This window comes from Grus americana, chromosome 3 (assembly GCF_028858705.1).
Source record: "Grus americana isolate bGruAme1 chromosome 3, bGruAme1.mat, whole genome shotgun sequence".
In the NCBI taxonomy this organism is placed as follows: domain Eukaryota; kingdom Metazoa; phylum Chordata; class Aves; order Gruiformes; family Gruidae; genus Grus; species Grus americana.
The window spans coordinates 5027238-5044852 of NC_072854.1; the positions used below are offsets into that span (position 1 = coordinate 5027238).

The following is a 17615-nucleotide window of genomic DNA, read 5'->3' on the forward strand; positions in this document are numbered from 1 at the left end:
GGGTGCTGGACTGAAAAATTAATTCGGTAAAGTTTAAGTTCTGTTAGGCACTTAGCTGATCTTAGTATGTTAAGGAGGTGGAGTCCCATGGAGATACATCTATTTCTATCAATGCGTAGAGGATGCCTAGATAGCACCAGAGTAGGTAGCTAAGTTATAAAGTTATATACCTACCATGAGCGAGGACAAATCTGGGCAAAATCATAAGAATTTTTTTTTTTTAAATTTCCTTATGCAAGCAAATAGGGACTCATTAGTTCCTAGTGTGTTTCTCACCATGGTGACAATGTCCTTGATGACCTCAGGAACAGCATCATGCCATAAGCGCTCTGTTTCCTTCCATACATTTGGAAGGCAAGGCTGATCTTGATGATTCAGTTTGACTCCCTACCTGATGGCTGTAAACACTCTCGGATATTTGTCATAGTCTCTAGATTTACTCTAAAGCTGATCATCCAAGATGTAATGCATGCTAACTAGTTCTAGAAAGCTACGGTGTAGACACGTGTATGAGCACTTCTATCCTTGGCTTCCTTGATACCCAGTTGAGAGCAGTACGCACATTCCGGGCATGATTCATCATTACTTTGAGGTGAGATAAACTGCATACTCTAAGTGCCGTTTTCTCTCCACTGATTATAGGAAGAGTGTGATTAATCCAGCTAAAGTCACGTGCAATGCAAAATGCCACCGTTACATTCCAACTATTATCCGTGGAGAATGACAGGCACTTCCACATGATCCCTTCTATCTGTCCTAGACATTTAGTGTGCAAGTGGCCGCCCATAGTGCTGTCTTCTGGGATCCTCTGGCTCCTCCTCCAGGTGAGTCCAGTTCTCCTATAGGTTTTATGTCATATCTCTCAAAACTCTGTGGCTCTTAGATACCCTAAAACATCTCAAATGGCTCTAAACACTTACACAAGGATAACTATATTATTTCCTACAATAGGAAGAGATTAATTGTCCCTTGGAAGAAAAGGTCTGGTTCTGCTGATCTTAAAAGGAGTTTAGATGGCCAGCATAACCCACCCTGTAATACCAATCCTTCCTAACTTTCTCAATAAAGTGATGTCAGAGAAAGAAGAGGAATGGAATAAAAGTCTTGTTGAAGAAGAAGTCAGAATGTGGCTGGAAAAAGCCTCTTGACTTAAAGAGGCTTGAGCTCAAACTATGCCTCCAATGTTTTCTGTGTGAGGATGTGTGGTAGGTGGTAAAGTAATATTTCAAAAGTACATTAGCAAGGTTATTACCACTTAGCTGCTGTGGGCCAAGCCAATCTGTTTTACTTGTCATTTTGGTTTTATTTTATGTTCTTTTCAGTAAGTGAGTGGATTCTGTTAGACCTCTGCACCTCAGCTGGATTTCTAAAGACAATAAAGCTGCAGAAACAAGCTGTTGAAGAAAAATAGCATCATAAAATCAAGGCAACACAAAAGGTGACTCTGATTGCCTGCATTGATCCTGTTGAACAGACACCCAGGTATGGCAGATTGCAGTGTTGTGGGACCAGGGGCTGAGAAGATAGAGGACAGAAGCCCGTGCTATCATTTAATCTGAAGTTCACAGATGGATCAGGGTTCTTACTGACACTATCAAGGTTTTCTTTCATTTTAGTCTGCCATGCTCTTTTCACGAGAGACACCACAGCTGCTGCTTGAATGGTCAGGACAGATTCCCAATGGGTTCTGGCCTCATTCCAGTGCAGCTTTATTGTACATTCCCACATGGGGATCAGCAGCCCCCAACACCAAACGGTTCATTTGTCCCATGACCCAAGAATTCCTCTTTTGCCAGGTTTCCATATTGTTTTCCCAGTGGTGATCAGGCATTTCCGATGGATCAGAGGAAGCCCTTCTTTCAATCTATCCAGCATGCAAGCAAAGCCAGGATGCTGGAACTGCGTGTCCCACAACCGATGTGCTGGCCCTAATTGTGCTGCCGGAGAAGAAAGTGCTTCAAATTTCATGTGCCACCTCAGCCAAGTCCAGAAGTGCTTATAAAAAACAGTGTTAGTGTATCATTCAGAACAATCAAATACTACGTGCACGAAAAAGTAGTTTAGAGCAACATAAATTTTAAAAAAGTGACAATTTCATCACACAATTACTGTACACTGCTGTTCTTAGGGTTGAATACTTTCCTCTCTCACGCTCTCTCTCTCTGTTTTAATCTTTCTTTTTTTTTCTTTTTTTTGATTTTTTCCTTTTTTTTTTTCTTTTTTCCCCCTTTTTTTGGATTTGGTCCACTGGAGATAAATCGCCCTCAATGATATATATATTTAAAAAAAATATCAGCAGCAAGACTCTCTTGAAATAGATTCTGTTTGATGTAGCTAGTCTGTCTTTTCTGTTTTGCCCTCTTTCACAGCAGCCTCTGAAGTTTTCCGCAGGGGGGCTTTCTCCGAGTTGGCGTGTCCTTGGCCGGATTCCGCCGCTCCTCCGTTTTTGTGCGATGTGTGCTTTTCCAAGTAGTTCAGCATTTCACTGAGAACAGTTTGGAAAGTGCTTAGGGCAGCACATATTGCAGGAGTTCCAAAACCATGAGTGATCAAACTACAAATGGGAAGGAGACAGAAAAAGAAATACACACATGCACATAAATATGAATGCAGTCACATACATTGAAGAGTTTACAGTACACTCATTTTGCTATAGTGAAATTCAAGATTTGCTCCCTAAACTATTTATTACCTGTGGGAGAAACAGAAAAGAGTAGAGCAGAAGAGCAGACTACATACAGCTTCAAAGGTTGGTTTTGGTAGGAGTCTCAGTTCTGAAACACTGTGGGACAGGTCCTCGGCTGATGCAGATTGACACAGAGTTGTTGACTTCAGAGAGGCCAAGAGAGGATCCATGCCCTAGGATCTCCAGCATTGCTACTTTTCCGGTCCCAGAAGGTTTGGCTTCCCCCTTCTCAGGTATATGAAACCAGTTTCATGTGGTTTATTCACTCTCCTAGATGAGAGTCTTGAACAACAAGACCTGGTTATTCTACATGGAGGTTCAGCTGCATCTGTACTAGGAAATTAAGCAATGCCAAGGTGCAACCTCTGACCCTCAGCACAATTGGCATGTATTGGCCATATCTGTGCTGCTAAGGCCTCTGAGCATCCCACAGGGTGGAATCCAAACTGCTTATTGAGAATAGACCCTGGCCAATGCTAATGCCCAGACAATGTTTCACGTAGGGCTGGTTCAGCCAGGCTAAATTAACGGAGCATCCTAACCAGTTAACATAAAAATAATCAAGTTCCAACAACATTGCCCTGGTGGTGTTGAATTTACTAGTATAGATTTTCCCTGTTGCACCTTTCATCCAAATAAGGTGTTTTTTCAAGATAACACTGAATTTTTCTGGGATTTTTTTTTCTCTTTTTTTTCTGTACTGCAAAAATAGCTGAATTTCAGTGGTGCTCCTCACTTAACAGCTACTGAAATGACACATTAATGCAGTTGCCGGGCAGAGCTATAGTGGGTTAATCTCATCTCAGCTTAGAGGAACATTTCCATGCACACACATGTATCTACTGTCACTTGAGATGTTTTGGGCATCCAGCCCGGCTTCCACCTGCAGATCTGGAAATGTGCAAGTTTCCCACAGGTCCCGTCTCTTAGATACCATCTCTATGAGGATGCCTCAGCTACCTTAGGATATCAGAAATGGCACTAGAGACCACTTTTTAGGCAATTGACTTCAGCCTTATTTGCCTAAACATTATATGTACAGTATAAGAAGTTAATGTAAAGGCCAGGGAAACTCAGGTTGTACTAGACACCTTATTATGAGTAAATAAATAATTGTCATTGTTATAATGATGCATTTTGATAAGTGCTAAGTGAAAAACAAACAAACAAACAATGCCTCCAGATTTTTAATTTGAATTTAGAAACATAAATGAAAAATTATTTCAAAGGTTGTATTTTTTAAAGGACTGATTTCAATTATCCCAATTCTGCTTATGGGAGAAAGAAGACAAGGAGAGGAACAGAGGCTGATTTTTGAGTTTGCGGACATATTTGAGAAATCAATACTTTATATTGGTTTGGGTTAGAAAAAAAAATACACAACAAGACGTTACAGTGATTCTAACAACACAATAACTATTTTCAAAATGGGACACTCTGGGTGTCTTAGGCACCACATCAGTAAACACTGCTCTAATGCAAAGAACCACGCATAGATCAGAAAGGGGAAGATTTCACTTCAGCGAGAACCCCTCTCCTCTGCACTTGGGCTTCTCAGCCTTTCCAGCTGTTTTAGAAAAAAGTGGAGAAGGCAGGGACCAAGGGAAAGTCTCCAAGATATCTTTTAGGGTGCTCTTTCTGTCTGCTGGTCAAGGGAATCCTGTTAGGAAAGCAGGTATTGTAGGGAAGACACCAAACAGATGGGAGTCCAAAATGAGAGCTCAGTTTGGAAATATCTCTCCACTTCAGACTGGGAGTGGCCCAGTCTTTTATAAAAGGTCTCCCAAAGGCTATTAACAAATATCTCACTTTTAGAATGTTTATCCATCTGTCTCCAGGCACTTTTCAAAGCAGGAATTTATGTTTATCCCGGTAGTAATGAGAGGAAAATGATAATTAAATATTTACAAGGACTATTTTGCACACATCAATTAATAATACCACAAGACTCTCGAAGTTTGGACTTGTAGTAATATCTGGATCTTTTTAATTTAGCATTAAAAAGAAATAAACACATCTCTTTTCTTTTTTTTTTTTTTTAGATATACCTGGCATAGCAGGAAAACAAAAATCATCATCATTGTCGTATAAGTCATATTTTTAATAGTAAAAACAAGATCAGCAGTAGCATATAGTTAAGAGTATTTTTAGCCCTTAGAAATCCTTTTAGGAGTCATGTGATTTCAGGATTTTTGTGTTGCATTTTATCATAATTTCTAGCCTTCATAAATCCAGACAAATGAAAATGTGATGGAGTTTACAATACCAGAAAGAGAGAAAAAGGAAATTAAAATGTATCGTCACTGGTTATAATATCTCATGATTTCTACGCTGCTTGTGTGACCTTCTGGGTCTTGATCTGGGGAACTGACTACAAACAAATACATTTATGATCTTACATGCAGAAGAAACCAGTTTATTTAAAATGTTGGCAATATCTGCAGTCGTTAATTTCCAGTAGATGTAAATAGTAAGTTTAACAAAGGATTGAATAGAAAAGAAATCTTCCAGCCTGCCCTCTTTGAACCTTTTGACTCCTGAGCAAACGGAATAGTACTGTGGTGTTCATGTGATAGCTCAATACAGCCTGAAGAGTAAAGTGGGAATACTGTAGTGAAAACTGACAGAGATTGTCTCAGAAATTATCTGTAGGGCTATGATCAAGGACAGAAAACTTTAATGTTCTCAAATGCTGAACAAAATTATAGAAAATACCAGAATAGGACAAAATCTGATATTAAGGTACATAAGCGTAGGTGCTGACTTGTAGGTGTGTACATCAACAGTGCCTAAACTCCCATCACCATCAAACGGGACTTAAAGTAGTTTCCTACATATAGAGTTTACAGTGATTTGAGATGTCCTATGACATCTGAAACATCTGCGCAGATTTGCTAGATATGACATAGGACTTAAGTCCACCATGGTTCAGGTGTTCTAACACCAGGCAGGTTACCTTTGTGTGTCTCACATGGCATTAGAAGCCAACATTTAGGCAACTGAATTAAGCCCTGGGGCTTTACTGAATACCATCAGAGAAGTCTGGAAAATGAACTAGCACATGAAATGGACGTGGCTCCTTTATGGTGATCTCCACCATTCTTCTGGCTACACTGAGGGCTCCATCAAGCTGAATAAAAATGTGTGTTCAGTGCTATTTGAGATGCCCTATGGTAACAAGACATCTGCATCAGGTGAATAGATAATGCAGAAGGCTTACAGGAGAACAGCATCCTTTTAAAGCAACAATGGACTGATGGCATACCTAAAAGCATCTAAAAAGGCGCTGCATGCTACTGTTTACTCAGCTATACCTGGTCCTAGATCTTCATTGACTACATGGGAAGCTAAGACATCCAGCTTATATTGAAACACCTAGATATTTTATCCTGAGCAGAATCTTAAACTTCTGGTCTGAAAACCCATGTTGATAAGAAAAAGATTTTGTGCGGTGAGTTAAGGGTTTATCTCCTTTACAGTTTAGCCTCTAATGTACCACTAATCATCAAATACAGCAGGGTTTTTTTTTTTTTTTTGAGATAACATTGTGTTTCTTATAAAAAAGCTAACCCTTTTTTAGTGAAACGGTGCTGCAGAGTCTCATGACAAGTCTACTTTCAGTTCCTGATGAATATATTCTTCTCCACAGATAAGGATATGTATAGCCTATTAATTTTCCCATGAAGCTTATTAAGAGAAACCATTTTATGGAAAATTTCTGACCAGCCCTCCTTGCCATGCTCCTGTGAGGGTGTATTTTTTAACCTCATTTTATGTAATGAGCATAAAAAGGCCAAGAGATCTTATCTTTATTACATTTTTATCAGTATTTCCCCCTGCTCTAATTTTGGTGGGCTTTATTTCTCTGCAAGTTAAAGTCTTTGAAAAATCTAAGAAAGTTGGATAATTTCCTTTGGCTGATGAAAGTAAGTTTCAAGTTGAGGAGAAAATCTAATTTTACATTTAAATCAGACATGACAGACAGAAGATTAATGGCAAAGCATTCAAATATGTTTCCTGAAAATCAAATTTAGTTGCCTGGTTTTTCAGGATAACTGAGCTCCCACTGAAATTGGTTCATTTTTGGTATGCTCCACACCTATGAAACTAGTTGCTTTCACTATAATACTTTTATTTGAGTTTAAAAACCTAAAATTAAACGTGGTGGTTTCATAATGGAGTCTTCTGGGTATTCTCAGCTTTGTAGTGCATCTCTTTGCAACTCCTATAAGCTAACTTTATTGTTCTAAAAGGCAAGGCTAAAATTTCTGATTTTGGTACTGTGCACAGAGAGCTGCAGAAAGAAGGCAATGAATATCAGGCCAACATATTATAAATCCTTATGCTTAAGGACATCCAGACCTGCCTGCAATTCTGCCCAGCACTATGATGCAATTATGGCTGCTCATGTTTTAATGATGGCCTTACTTAAAAGTGAAAAGATCCAAGTGTGCCTGAAGGCTTGGACTCTCATTTGGCAGCTACCTCAAGGACTCCTCCATACCCCAGGCTGGTGAAACTCCGACATGCGGCAAAAGAAACAGATTCCCTCTCAGTGGGGGGGGGAGAGGCCATCTGCGCTGAATGTTTACACCCTCATTTAAAATAAATAAATACTTTAAAACAATAATACTGAAGAAAAAGCAGTCTTGAACTTATCGGTTGGATTTTCTCAGAACTTTGAACCTGAAAACCACTTTGTGATTATCCAAATTAAACAACACATGGCAGATGACACATAAGATCTGATAAGACTTTTGATGGCTGTAAAGGAAATGGAAGAAGATTTTTATCTCTTCTCTGATACAAGTAACATCCTAAGTTAGAGGTGCCTCTATTGACTTTGAGGTGCTTCTATTGATTTCAAGGTCTGTCCTGTGAAGGCTGCCTGGAGAATGAAATTGTGATAACTCTACTTTAGAAGGTCAATAGCCTAACCATGACACAAGTTAGAGTGATCGTAAAGGTAAACATTGGAACATGGCCAGTATATATTACAAGGATAAGTAGTCTATAGGATCAGAGTGGTGAAAAGCACATACAAAAGTTGCCTTGCTAAGTAGGCCCTCATGCTTGTTTTCTGTTCATAACCAAACAAGTGTATTAAGGACATGTTCTCCTAGGCAGATGGACCTCCTTTTACCAAGTATAAAAGCAATGGAGAAAGTAAGAAGAGCGTGCTAGAGCTGATGCCCCATATTTCCAAAGCAGTCTATTTCAGCTCTGTATATTTTAGACCTTGGGACTGATTTTCCACATTAGGAGGGCTGCCCAGGGAACACATCTGAAACATCCAAGACTGTGACTATGGAGCGTTTCTGAGCTATAGATCAAAGATTAAGCCACAGCACTGTGGGGCACATGGTGCTCACAGAAGCCCTTGGATGTTTGCCAAGAAATGTGAATAGAATCATAGAATCATAGAATGGTTTGGGTTGGAAGGGACCTCAAAGATCATCTAGTTCCAACCCCCCTGCTGTGGGCAGGGACACCCTCCACTAGACCACGTTGCCCAAAGCCTCATCCAACATAACACATTATATCCTCCAAATAAAACACTGGATAACACTGTGACTTGCTGGTTTTGAATGAGAAAAAGATGTACAAGTTTCTGCCTAACAGGATGAGAAGTGATCTTGCTGCCCATTACTACCTGCGAAGCTAAACGCAGCAGTGAGAGACCACAGGTCCAAGGTGACTGGATGAAAAAAAGTGAGCATGTCCCTCACACAGCCATCGGCTCCTTCAGTTTCTCCTTTTACTTAGTTTACAGTCACATCTCTGCCCTATGGGAAGGCAGAGAAATGAATGAGATTCGTCCAGCTTGCTACTACGCATAGACTTCTACCAGTGAGGCAGCTAATGTAGCTGAGAAGCCCCATTGCCCTCCTCAAATGAGAAGGACCAAGAAGTAAGTATTATAAACATGCTGATGACAAGGGACAATGCAACTTTGTAAGCCAGTAAGTTGGAAATGAGGGTGTGGCATTCCTTTTTTTTTTTTCTTGGAAACACGAGAATGCCTTAAATGTTTTAAGAAACCTTAACTGCTGGATTGAAAAACATATCAAGCCTTTCAAGCTTTTTTCCATCTTTGATGAATGTATAATTGCTTTTTCCTTAGTAATCATGGAATTTATTTGTTAATGAAGAGGGCAAAGAAAAGAAAACAGATTCTCATCTGTTGTCTTGACTCCATAAATTGTGTCTTTAAGGGAATGTGGTATCATAAGACTCATGATAAAAATCATTGGCAATATTAGAAATTCACACCCTTCCAAAAGGATTTTGGTCATCAGCAGAGCAGGAGAAGGTGATGGAAAGATCAAAGAGGGAATCCCTGGGAAAGGGAGTGAGGGAAAAATCCCAGAGGAAGGACCTCTAATACCTTTGGTAAATAAAGAACCAAGGAAAAGAAAGAAGAAAGAAAAAAAAGAAAAAGATAAAAGAAAGCAACAATTTGTTGATTACTACTACCTCAGCACTAGGAACCAGTGTTGTCCCTCTCAACTAGCTGAATCTAAAGCCAGATTGAGAGAGATGATGGAAATCAAGGAACTCTAGAGGGCACCAGAGGTGTTTCACCACAAACTTCATTGTGCACCAGGCTTCTTCCAGTCCGTGCATCCAAACAGAAGTCTGCTGCTGCTAATCAAGATGACTGGAATTATGACAGCAGCTGCTCTACCTCCTGATAAGCAAAGAAGTGTAAAAAAGAGAGAACTATATGTGTGTGGGGGTAAGCACATCTGTAAAGGCAACCCACCAGAAAGGCTTTGTGCTTGGCTCTTTGTTATAATTTAAAAAACATATTGAGCTTCAAAACCTTTTCTCCCTTTTACCCTTCAGAAAGGATGTTACTTCCTCACTGCTCTCAAAATCTGAGCCTCCGGTTTCTTGCCTGTCACTTTTTGTGTCACCTTGTCAGTGTGATGCCAGGCATTTGCAGGAGGCTGACAGCTCCAGGCTCAGAGACTAACTAAACGACAAAACTCTTGTCTCAAGCAGTTTCATAGGAAGGGTGTTTCATATCAGCTGGATGGCTAGGCAAAACACAGAATAATTTGTAAAGATGCTGATTGCTTTAATTATCTTCCTTTAGTATTCCGAGCCCATTATTTTTTGTCTGTTTTGATAAAGTTTCTGCACTGAAAGAAAAGTCACTTGCAAGAAAGTAGTTTTCTCTTTGCTGTTTTGCTGTCTTTATCTTTTATATGTAAGATAGATCATCTGGATGTGATTTTGCACCTTGATGAAAAGTAACCGTTAAAGGATCAAATCCAACTTCTGTAATCGATGGGTATTCATCTTTCCCTATATGATGGATATTAGTAGGATATCTGAACTTTCCATACACTACAGATTCTTACAGACACAAGGTTCCCAAAGGCAGACTTAAAAAGTATGTCTACATCCAATTTTACAAGTGAAGAAAGTGAGACTAAGAGGCTGACTAATGAAGTCAGAAAGTCTGTATGTGTAAGCCAAGAAACGTGCACAGATCTGTTGAGTATAATGTCAGCAAGTCTTCTCCTTGGAATTTTTTTTTTGTCATGTTGTTGGCTTCCCAGCACAGAATGTGGGTCATTTTTGGTGGGTTTTCCAGTAACTGTAGTTTTCACAAGATTTTGGGGAGCTAAAAAAGACTTCTGCCAAAAATTTAAAAAAAAAAAAATCAAAGCTGTTCTGATGCAAGGGTAAGTTATGAAGACAAAGACATGTCAGAGTGACTTTCAGGTTCCCAGCTGAATCTGTGGGAAGCTCAGATGTAACAGTAGAGTGGAAGGGAGAAGTAGACACACACTGTCTCCATTCAACAGGAGAGAGGCAGGGTCTAAAATCAAGAAACACACTAATTCAGTGTCTTGGACATTTGGTCCAGTTGGAGGAATGTCCTAAATTCTGATCCTTAGACTGAAGGCTGGTTTGATACTTTATCAACAGACTGAAGTGTGACATGAATAAAACAGGATCCTAGATCCAGAACTCTGGCTTTGGTTTAATGAAGAAGCCACTACATTAGATAAAGATATTCTTGGGCTCTCATTCTCAGTCCAGCCTTAAATTTTCCTCTGCAAAAGGGAACAGCTTCAAGAAAAGGGATGAAAAGTGAACACGCAGGTTCACCCATGCCACCAGAGATGCCACGAGACATTTAGAGCATCTATAGGGTTGGTAGATGTGATGCAGCACTCATAAAAGACTCTTGACCTGAAGGAGCAGCAGATGAGACAGGATGTCCTTCTACACCTAAAATGACCCTAGATCCATGGATTCACCAGACAGGTGAATCACCCTAAGGTTCTTAAACTGAAGCTAGAAGATGCCTTTAGTCACCCATACCTGCATTAGCAAAGCAAAGAGTGCCCAGGCTCCTCCTCCGATCATGAGTGATATAGCATAACCTGCCCTCATCTCCATTATTCAAGCATTTTAACCTGCAAAGTAGCGACCATATCTAAACTTCCAACTGAAAACATCCTCTTGACTGAGATAAAGCTGATTTGTGCCTGGGAATTGTTCTGGACAGAAAGAGTTGGTCTAGACCAAATACATACAAAGAACCACAATAGCAATCAAACATTACAGATAATTGTGTTTCAGTGTCCAGGACCATACCCACACAGTTTATTAGATTAGTTTTCATGCAACTTTTGGGAGATCTTAATTTCTACAGGGATCTATACAATGTATATGTTTGGTTCATCTTGTCTCATTCTCTGCTCTGGAGAGTGTTGGATGTACTAAATGTCTGGGAAGTGTAAAAATTCTAGAGAGATGAGCGATATGCAGGTTAATCCCAACCATTTTCCCTACTGACGTGCTTCAGATCTACCTGCACACCATTAACAGGAAAAGGATGGGGCTTGATGATTGTGCTGGTTAATGTTCCAGATCCAGCAGAAGAACCTGTTGGCCTGCAATGTCACCATTCAGCTCTGCTGAGTTAGTGGCAGGATAATGGGTGTTGGGGATTATCCAAGGCTTCACCATCTCCCATCGCAACTATCTGCACCTTATAGTCTCTGAGTGTGTGTCTCAGAGCACCTGTGTCTCCAGGCAGGCTTGTCTTCATTTGCTGTAGGTCAGGATGTGCTAGTTCACCATTTTCAGGCTTTTCTAAAGCAAATTATTCTCAAAGCCTTATATATTTGTTTTGTGTACATCCATGTTTTTGCTTTCTCTAACTGTTCTAACCCCCTTTTTTCCTCTCATCACCTTGGACAATTGAGAGCTACCTCTCGGTTTCACTGATCGTGACACTGGGTACTTTTACTGTTCTGAATCCAAAACCAACCAACTTACAATGCTTGTATTGGGTTTGTGTGGCAAAGTTTTGGGTTTTTTTTTTTTTGGGGGGGGGGCTACAGAGTTGGCTTCTGTGAGAAGCTGCTAGAAGCTTCCTCCATGTCCAATAGAGCCAATGCCAGCCAGCTCCAAAACAGACCCACTGCTGACCAAGGCTGAGCCCATCAGCAATGGTGGTAGCACCTCTGGGATAACAGAGTTAAGAAGGGGAAAAAAAACTGCTGCGGAACAAATGGCAGCCAGAAGAGAGTGGAGTGAGAAGATGTGAGAGGAACAACTCTGTAGACATCAAGGTCAGCGAAGAAGGACAGGGAGGAGGTGCTTCAGGCACCGATCAGGTGCTTCAGGGAGCAGAGATCCCCCTGCAGCCCCTGCAGAAGACCATGGTGAAGCAGACTGTCCCCCTGCAGCCCATGGAGGATGATGGGGAAGCAGATATCCACCTGCAGCCTGTGGAGGACCCCACGCTGCAGCAGGTGGATACATCCAAAGGAAGTTGTGACCCCGTGGGAAGCCCATGCTGGAGCAGGCTCCTGGCAGGACCTGTGGCCCCATGGAGAGAGGACCCCATGCCGGAGCAGGATTGCTGGCAGGACTTGTGACCCCGTGGTGGACCCACGCTGGAGCAGTCTGCTCCTGAAGGTCTGCACCCCGTGGGAGGGACCCACGCTGGAGCAGTTGGTGAAGAACTGCAGCCCATGGGAAGGACTCATCTTGAGAAGTTTGTGGAGGACTGTCTTCTGTGGGAGGGATGTCCTCTCCCGTGGGAGGGACCCCATGCTGGAGCAGGTGAAGAGTGTGAGGAGTCCTCCCCCTGAGGAGGAAGGAGCGGCAGAGACACCGTGTGATGAACCGACCACAACGCCCATTCCCCGTCCCCCTGTGCCGCTGGTGGCGAAGAGGCAGAGAAATTGGGAGTGAAGTTGAGCCTGGGAAGAAGGGAGGGGTGGGGGAAGGTGTTTTTAAAATTTGGTTTTATTTGTTATTACTTGACTCTGATTTAATGGGTAATAAATTAAACTAATTTTCCCGAGTGGAGTCTGTTTTGCTCCTGTTTTATCTCGACCCAGAAGCCTTTCATTATATTTTCTCTCCTCTGTCTAGCTAAGGAGGACAGTGACACAGCAGCTTTGGTAGGCACCTGATGTTCAGCCAGGGTCAACCCACCACAATGCTAAAGAAAGATTTGTATAACCTTTTTGTCCTGAAAAGTAAGGATGAAATCTTGACTTTACTGACAACAGAGGAATTTGAAAATGGTTTAAGTTTAAAGAGAAATTAAACCCCCAGCTTTTTCCTCTTGCATATGGGGACACATGCACACATACACAAAAGTTTTGCATGATTCAATCATGTTTTTGGGAGAAGAACATCTGAATTATACGTAATAGAAGGGATTGTAAGAGAAATTAAGGTTTATCTAAATATTTTCTTTCCCTCCCTCCCTCCTTTCCTCCCTCCCTCTTTCTCATTCTCTCACTCTTCCTTTCCTGATGCTCACTCCATTTCGAAAGCAAAGGGTGAGAGAAATAGGTTCCTCTCATTAAAGCTATAGACACTTTTGGGTTCTTCTCTATTTCTGATGTGCTGACTTTGCTCTCTACTGTAGTAGACTCATAAATGCATTTACACAGATCAGCCTTTAGAGGACAACAAAGAGACACTCATGTATCTGGACAAAAAGTCTCAGCACTTAGTAATGGAAATGGATTTTTCCAGAGTTTTCGTGTTTGCCCTGTGGCTTATTGCTGATTCTGTTTTCAGAAACTGTGACAGGGTAGCTCAAGTGGTGGCTTTCAGGCCTGATACAACCCACAGGATTATTCCACTTACTCCTCTGCATTTATCATGAAGGAATCAAAGAAGAGCTGAAAGACAACTTGGGTAGCCCTGCAACATATCACCTCTTCTTGAACCCAAACTTATGTATATGCTTAGAAACCTGAGCTGCCCCAGCACTTAGCCCATGAGGTCAGTGGTTTATGATCCAGTCCTGACAAGGTTGGACTTCTCTAAACCTTAGTACAATATTTATAGCACAGGTAAGGCACCTGACTGGGCTCTAATAAGGCCTGGTGCTACCCTGAATTCTCAAGCTACATATATATCAGTGATGTCTATATACACCATTGTGCCCAGGAATAGTTTGTGACAGTGCTAGTTAGACCAGACAACAAAACCCCAGGAATTTTGCAAAAAAAAAAAAAAAAAAAAAAAAGCAGCACAGGCAGCCAATACATGCCTGTGCCATGGCCCTGCATTTATTTATTCATATCAGTATAACTTCGCTGCAGTAAGGTACTCAAAAATGTATTGAAAAGGGAGAAATCTTGAATAAAACATATATAATACTACCCTGGCTCAAGTAACGCACAGTAGTTGCTGCTATGAATGTAAAGGTCTACAGAATTGTCTGTTCATGGCCAAATAATATTGAGAAACCCTTCTTCATGCAGCATTGAGTTTTCTGTATTCAGGTCAGATGGACATCTCAGAGAACAGCTGCATAAACATGATTGTACCAGGGGTGTAGAAGAGTCTATGCTTTTTGTGTATCTGGTAAAGTTGTGCAAAACTCAGCAGTTTTCAGGCTCACTGCAGCTCCTTTGAAGATTTCTCCTGTTTTATGCTTTGAATGAACTCTGAGTTTGGAGTTTGAGCAAACCCAGCAATTCTGATCCCTTCATGGGGACTATCCTGTACTTCAGGTTGGACACATATTTACAGATCTTGATGAATTGGGACTCAGTGGAAAAACTTCAGAGAAGCGTGAGCTTGAAGATTTAAAACAGAGGAAATGGGAAACACTGCTTTGATCTGACCTGTGCCAGCCTGTGAACCCTAGTCTTAATTATTAACATTGAGCAAATAACATCACGAGCAAGTGAAGCACATAACTCTACACTTATCACCTGTAGGGTAATTTATTCCTAAAGACAACTCCCTTTTACCCCAAGGTAGTGGAGTCTGGATTCTGCTGTAGGTATCAGATATTACAGCTCTTCAAAAGGTCTTTCATTATCTTAAAATTTATTCTAATAATAGAGATTCGTGTGATTCCTCTGAATTTTTCTGGTCATAAAAAAAAAATATCTCTTCAACTTTCTAACATCTTATGGCATAAGCATATATATATATATATATATATATATATATAATACCAGCCTTTCATCTTTGCTGCCTTGGTTATGGTTTAAAAGGCAGAATTTCTGAACCTCTTCTTGTTATATTAAATCTGTCTGAAACTATATGAGATTTCCCAGCATCAAAAATCAGCTCATATTGGATAATTGTTGAAAAACATGCTATATCTATGCTAAAAACATTCACAAAACCTTGTCAGAGATTCCAGTGAAAGACTATGGCTTGTCCTTGCCAAATGTAATATTTTGGCTCCATCCCAATCTACAGATTTATGCAGCATAGAGACAGAGAATTTACTGTGAGAAAGCCCACAGTTCTGGAATAGAGAGAGATATGAAGATGAAAATTTCACTATTGAAAAAGCATGTTATAAAATTTGTGATGACTATATGGAATCACTGCTTCAGATTTACATCTCCTCTGCAAGACCTATTTGTAGAGCATCAACAGCTCTTGGGCATTTTGGTCATAAATAACATTAATGTCATATGTATAGTCAGGATCAGCCACTTATTAAGACAGTCTAATTTTAAACTCTGACTATCGTAGATATCATCCGAGTATTTGACAATGACTATAGTATCAAATCCATCTCTGGCTTACAGTTGGAAAGCTCTTTATAGATATAGATACAGGATAATTGCATTCATTTCACTGTAATAAATAAGGACAACCTGTTCTTTGGGAAATCTGGTCTTAGGTGGGACCTGTGATCAGGGTTGTGGAGGCCACTGTACTTTGAATATTTGAATTCTTAGTGTTAGGCAGATGCTTTCAACATCTTTTTATGAAATAATTTCCAGCCGATGTGTAATGACAAGTAGCTATTTGTGCTTGTGACCAGTAGGAGGCTGTGCTGTGCCTCAAACAGCATTGAGCATATTGCTCCTGGGTTACAAGGACTTTCTCTGTGTGTTGGGATACCAATAATTTCTTCCTCTTCTCTCATCCTCAACTGATCAGGTGCAAATTTCCTGCCACAGAGATTGGTTCAGTCTGAGGATCTTCCCTCAGAGAAAGCCAGAGAAATCAAATGATCAGTCAGAAGCAGCCTGTGTTGAAAACTTGACTCAGAAAATATTTAATGCTCCTGGAAAAAATGGTGAGTTACTTTCTTGCATCTTCTCTTGCATCTGAGAGAGACTTAAGTGCCTTCTGTGACTGTCAATCTCAAGAAGGCAAGTAGTGGCAGGAGTGGTTCAGATGACCTAGCTGTGAAGACTGCCAGATTTAAGGGATGAGAATAACAATTTTTTTGCCTACGCTAGATTTAGCTGTTTACTGTATAAGTGTCTACTGTGTACTGGTTGGCTAAGCTCCCATTCAGCTGGAGATCTAGACCAGGCTGTTCAGTCGATGGAGTTTAGAGAGAAATTCAGGTCACTCTCATGTAGATGTCTATGTTAGGCCTGCTTAATTTTAATGCAGATTTCACAGGCTATACAGACGAGATCCCTAGAGATTATGGCAGAAGATACACACCTGGCTGAGATGGAGGCACCTACATGTAGATGAGTAGAATTAGAAGGCTGGGTCAGAAGCTGGATCTGACCTCAACATCTCTGCAATAGATGGAAAAGGAATATGGTCTCAGCTCAGCCTCTGGGCCAGCAGTACTCATCATTCCCCAAGCACAGACATCAGACAAGGCTTTCTGATTTAAGCCCAGGGAAGCATCTGTGTAGGATCAAGACCTGTGCTCTTCTAGGTGCCCATCTTCAGTCCAACACTTATTGCCTACAGCAGGCATGAAAGAAAGCACCGAATGATCCAGGAGCTGCCTACAGAAGCTTTGTACTCCAATCTACTGAAGTGAAGCAGAGAAAGAAGGATGGGAGCTGTACTAGTTGACAGCTTTTGTAGCTGAAGCCTTCAGCATTTCATCCTGACTGCTATTTCTTCTTTAAACACAGGATTCCTTGGGGATTAGCTACCTTGTGTCACATTTACTTTGTGTGCATGTAATGGGGATTTATCTATTTTTCCACAAGCCTAGGTAACCCATTAAAATGCCTCTATGAGCATCCTGAATAAATATGTCTTCCTTCATGTACACGTGTAGGTAGGCATTTTGGAATGTGTGTGTGTATATAAGGAAAAGTATACATTGACGTAGGTGGTGTGTGTGCGCACATCACTGCATGAGAATAGAAGAGAGGTTGTCTAGATGTGTTTGTATTTTCATAGGATGCACACAGGTATATGTAAGCATAAACAGGAATGTGTGCATTTGTGGACCAGGCATTATCCTTGCCTCTCCCCACCCTTCAACAGATAGATGGAAGAGGTGGAATGGTGGGTATTTTGGGTTCTGTTCAAAGTCAAAGGGACTAAACATTAAGTACCACACCACCATCTGGCTGGTAGATGCTTCATGCTCTATCAGTATCTTAATAACTAAAAGATGTCGGGACACAAAAGTTGTCTGTCCAGCCAATGAATGAAGAGTGGCTCAGCTGGCTCTGCCAAAGAATAT

The 17615-nt window shown here is 40.9% G+C and overlaps 1 protein-coding gene across 1 annotated transcript in view; it reads right to left on the reverse strand.

Annotated features, from left to right (window-relative positions):
* Window positions 1-1932: 1932 nt before the first annotated feature.
* TFAP2D (transcription factor AP-2 delta) overlaps window positions 1933-17615 on the reverse strand; it is a 50219-nt gene continuing 34536 nt past the window's right edge. Inside the window, exon 7 of the mRNA XM_054821570.1 lies at window positions 1933-2554. Within this exon, the coding sequence (XP_054677545.1) occupies window positions 2335-2554 (220 nt within the window). The 3' untranslated portion in view covers window positions 1933-2334. The remainder of the gene's footprint in view (window positions 2555-17615) is intronic.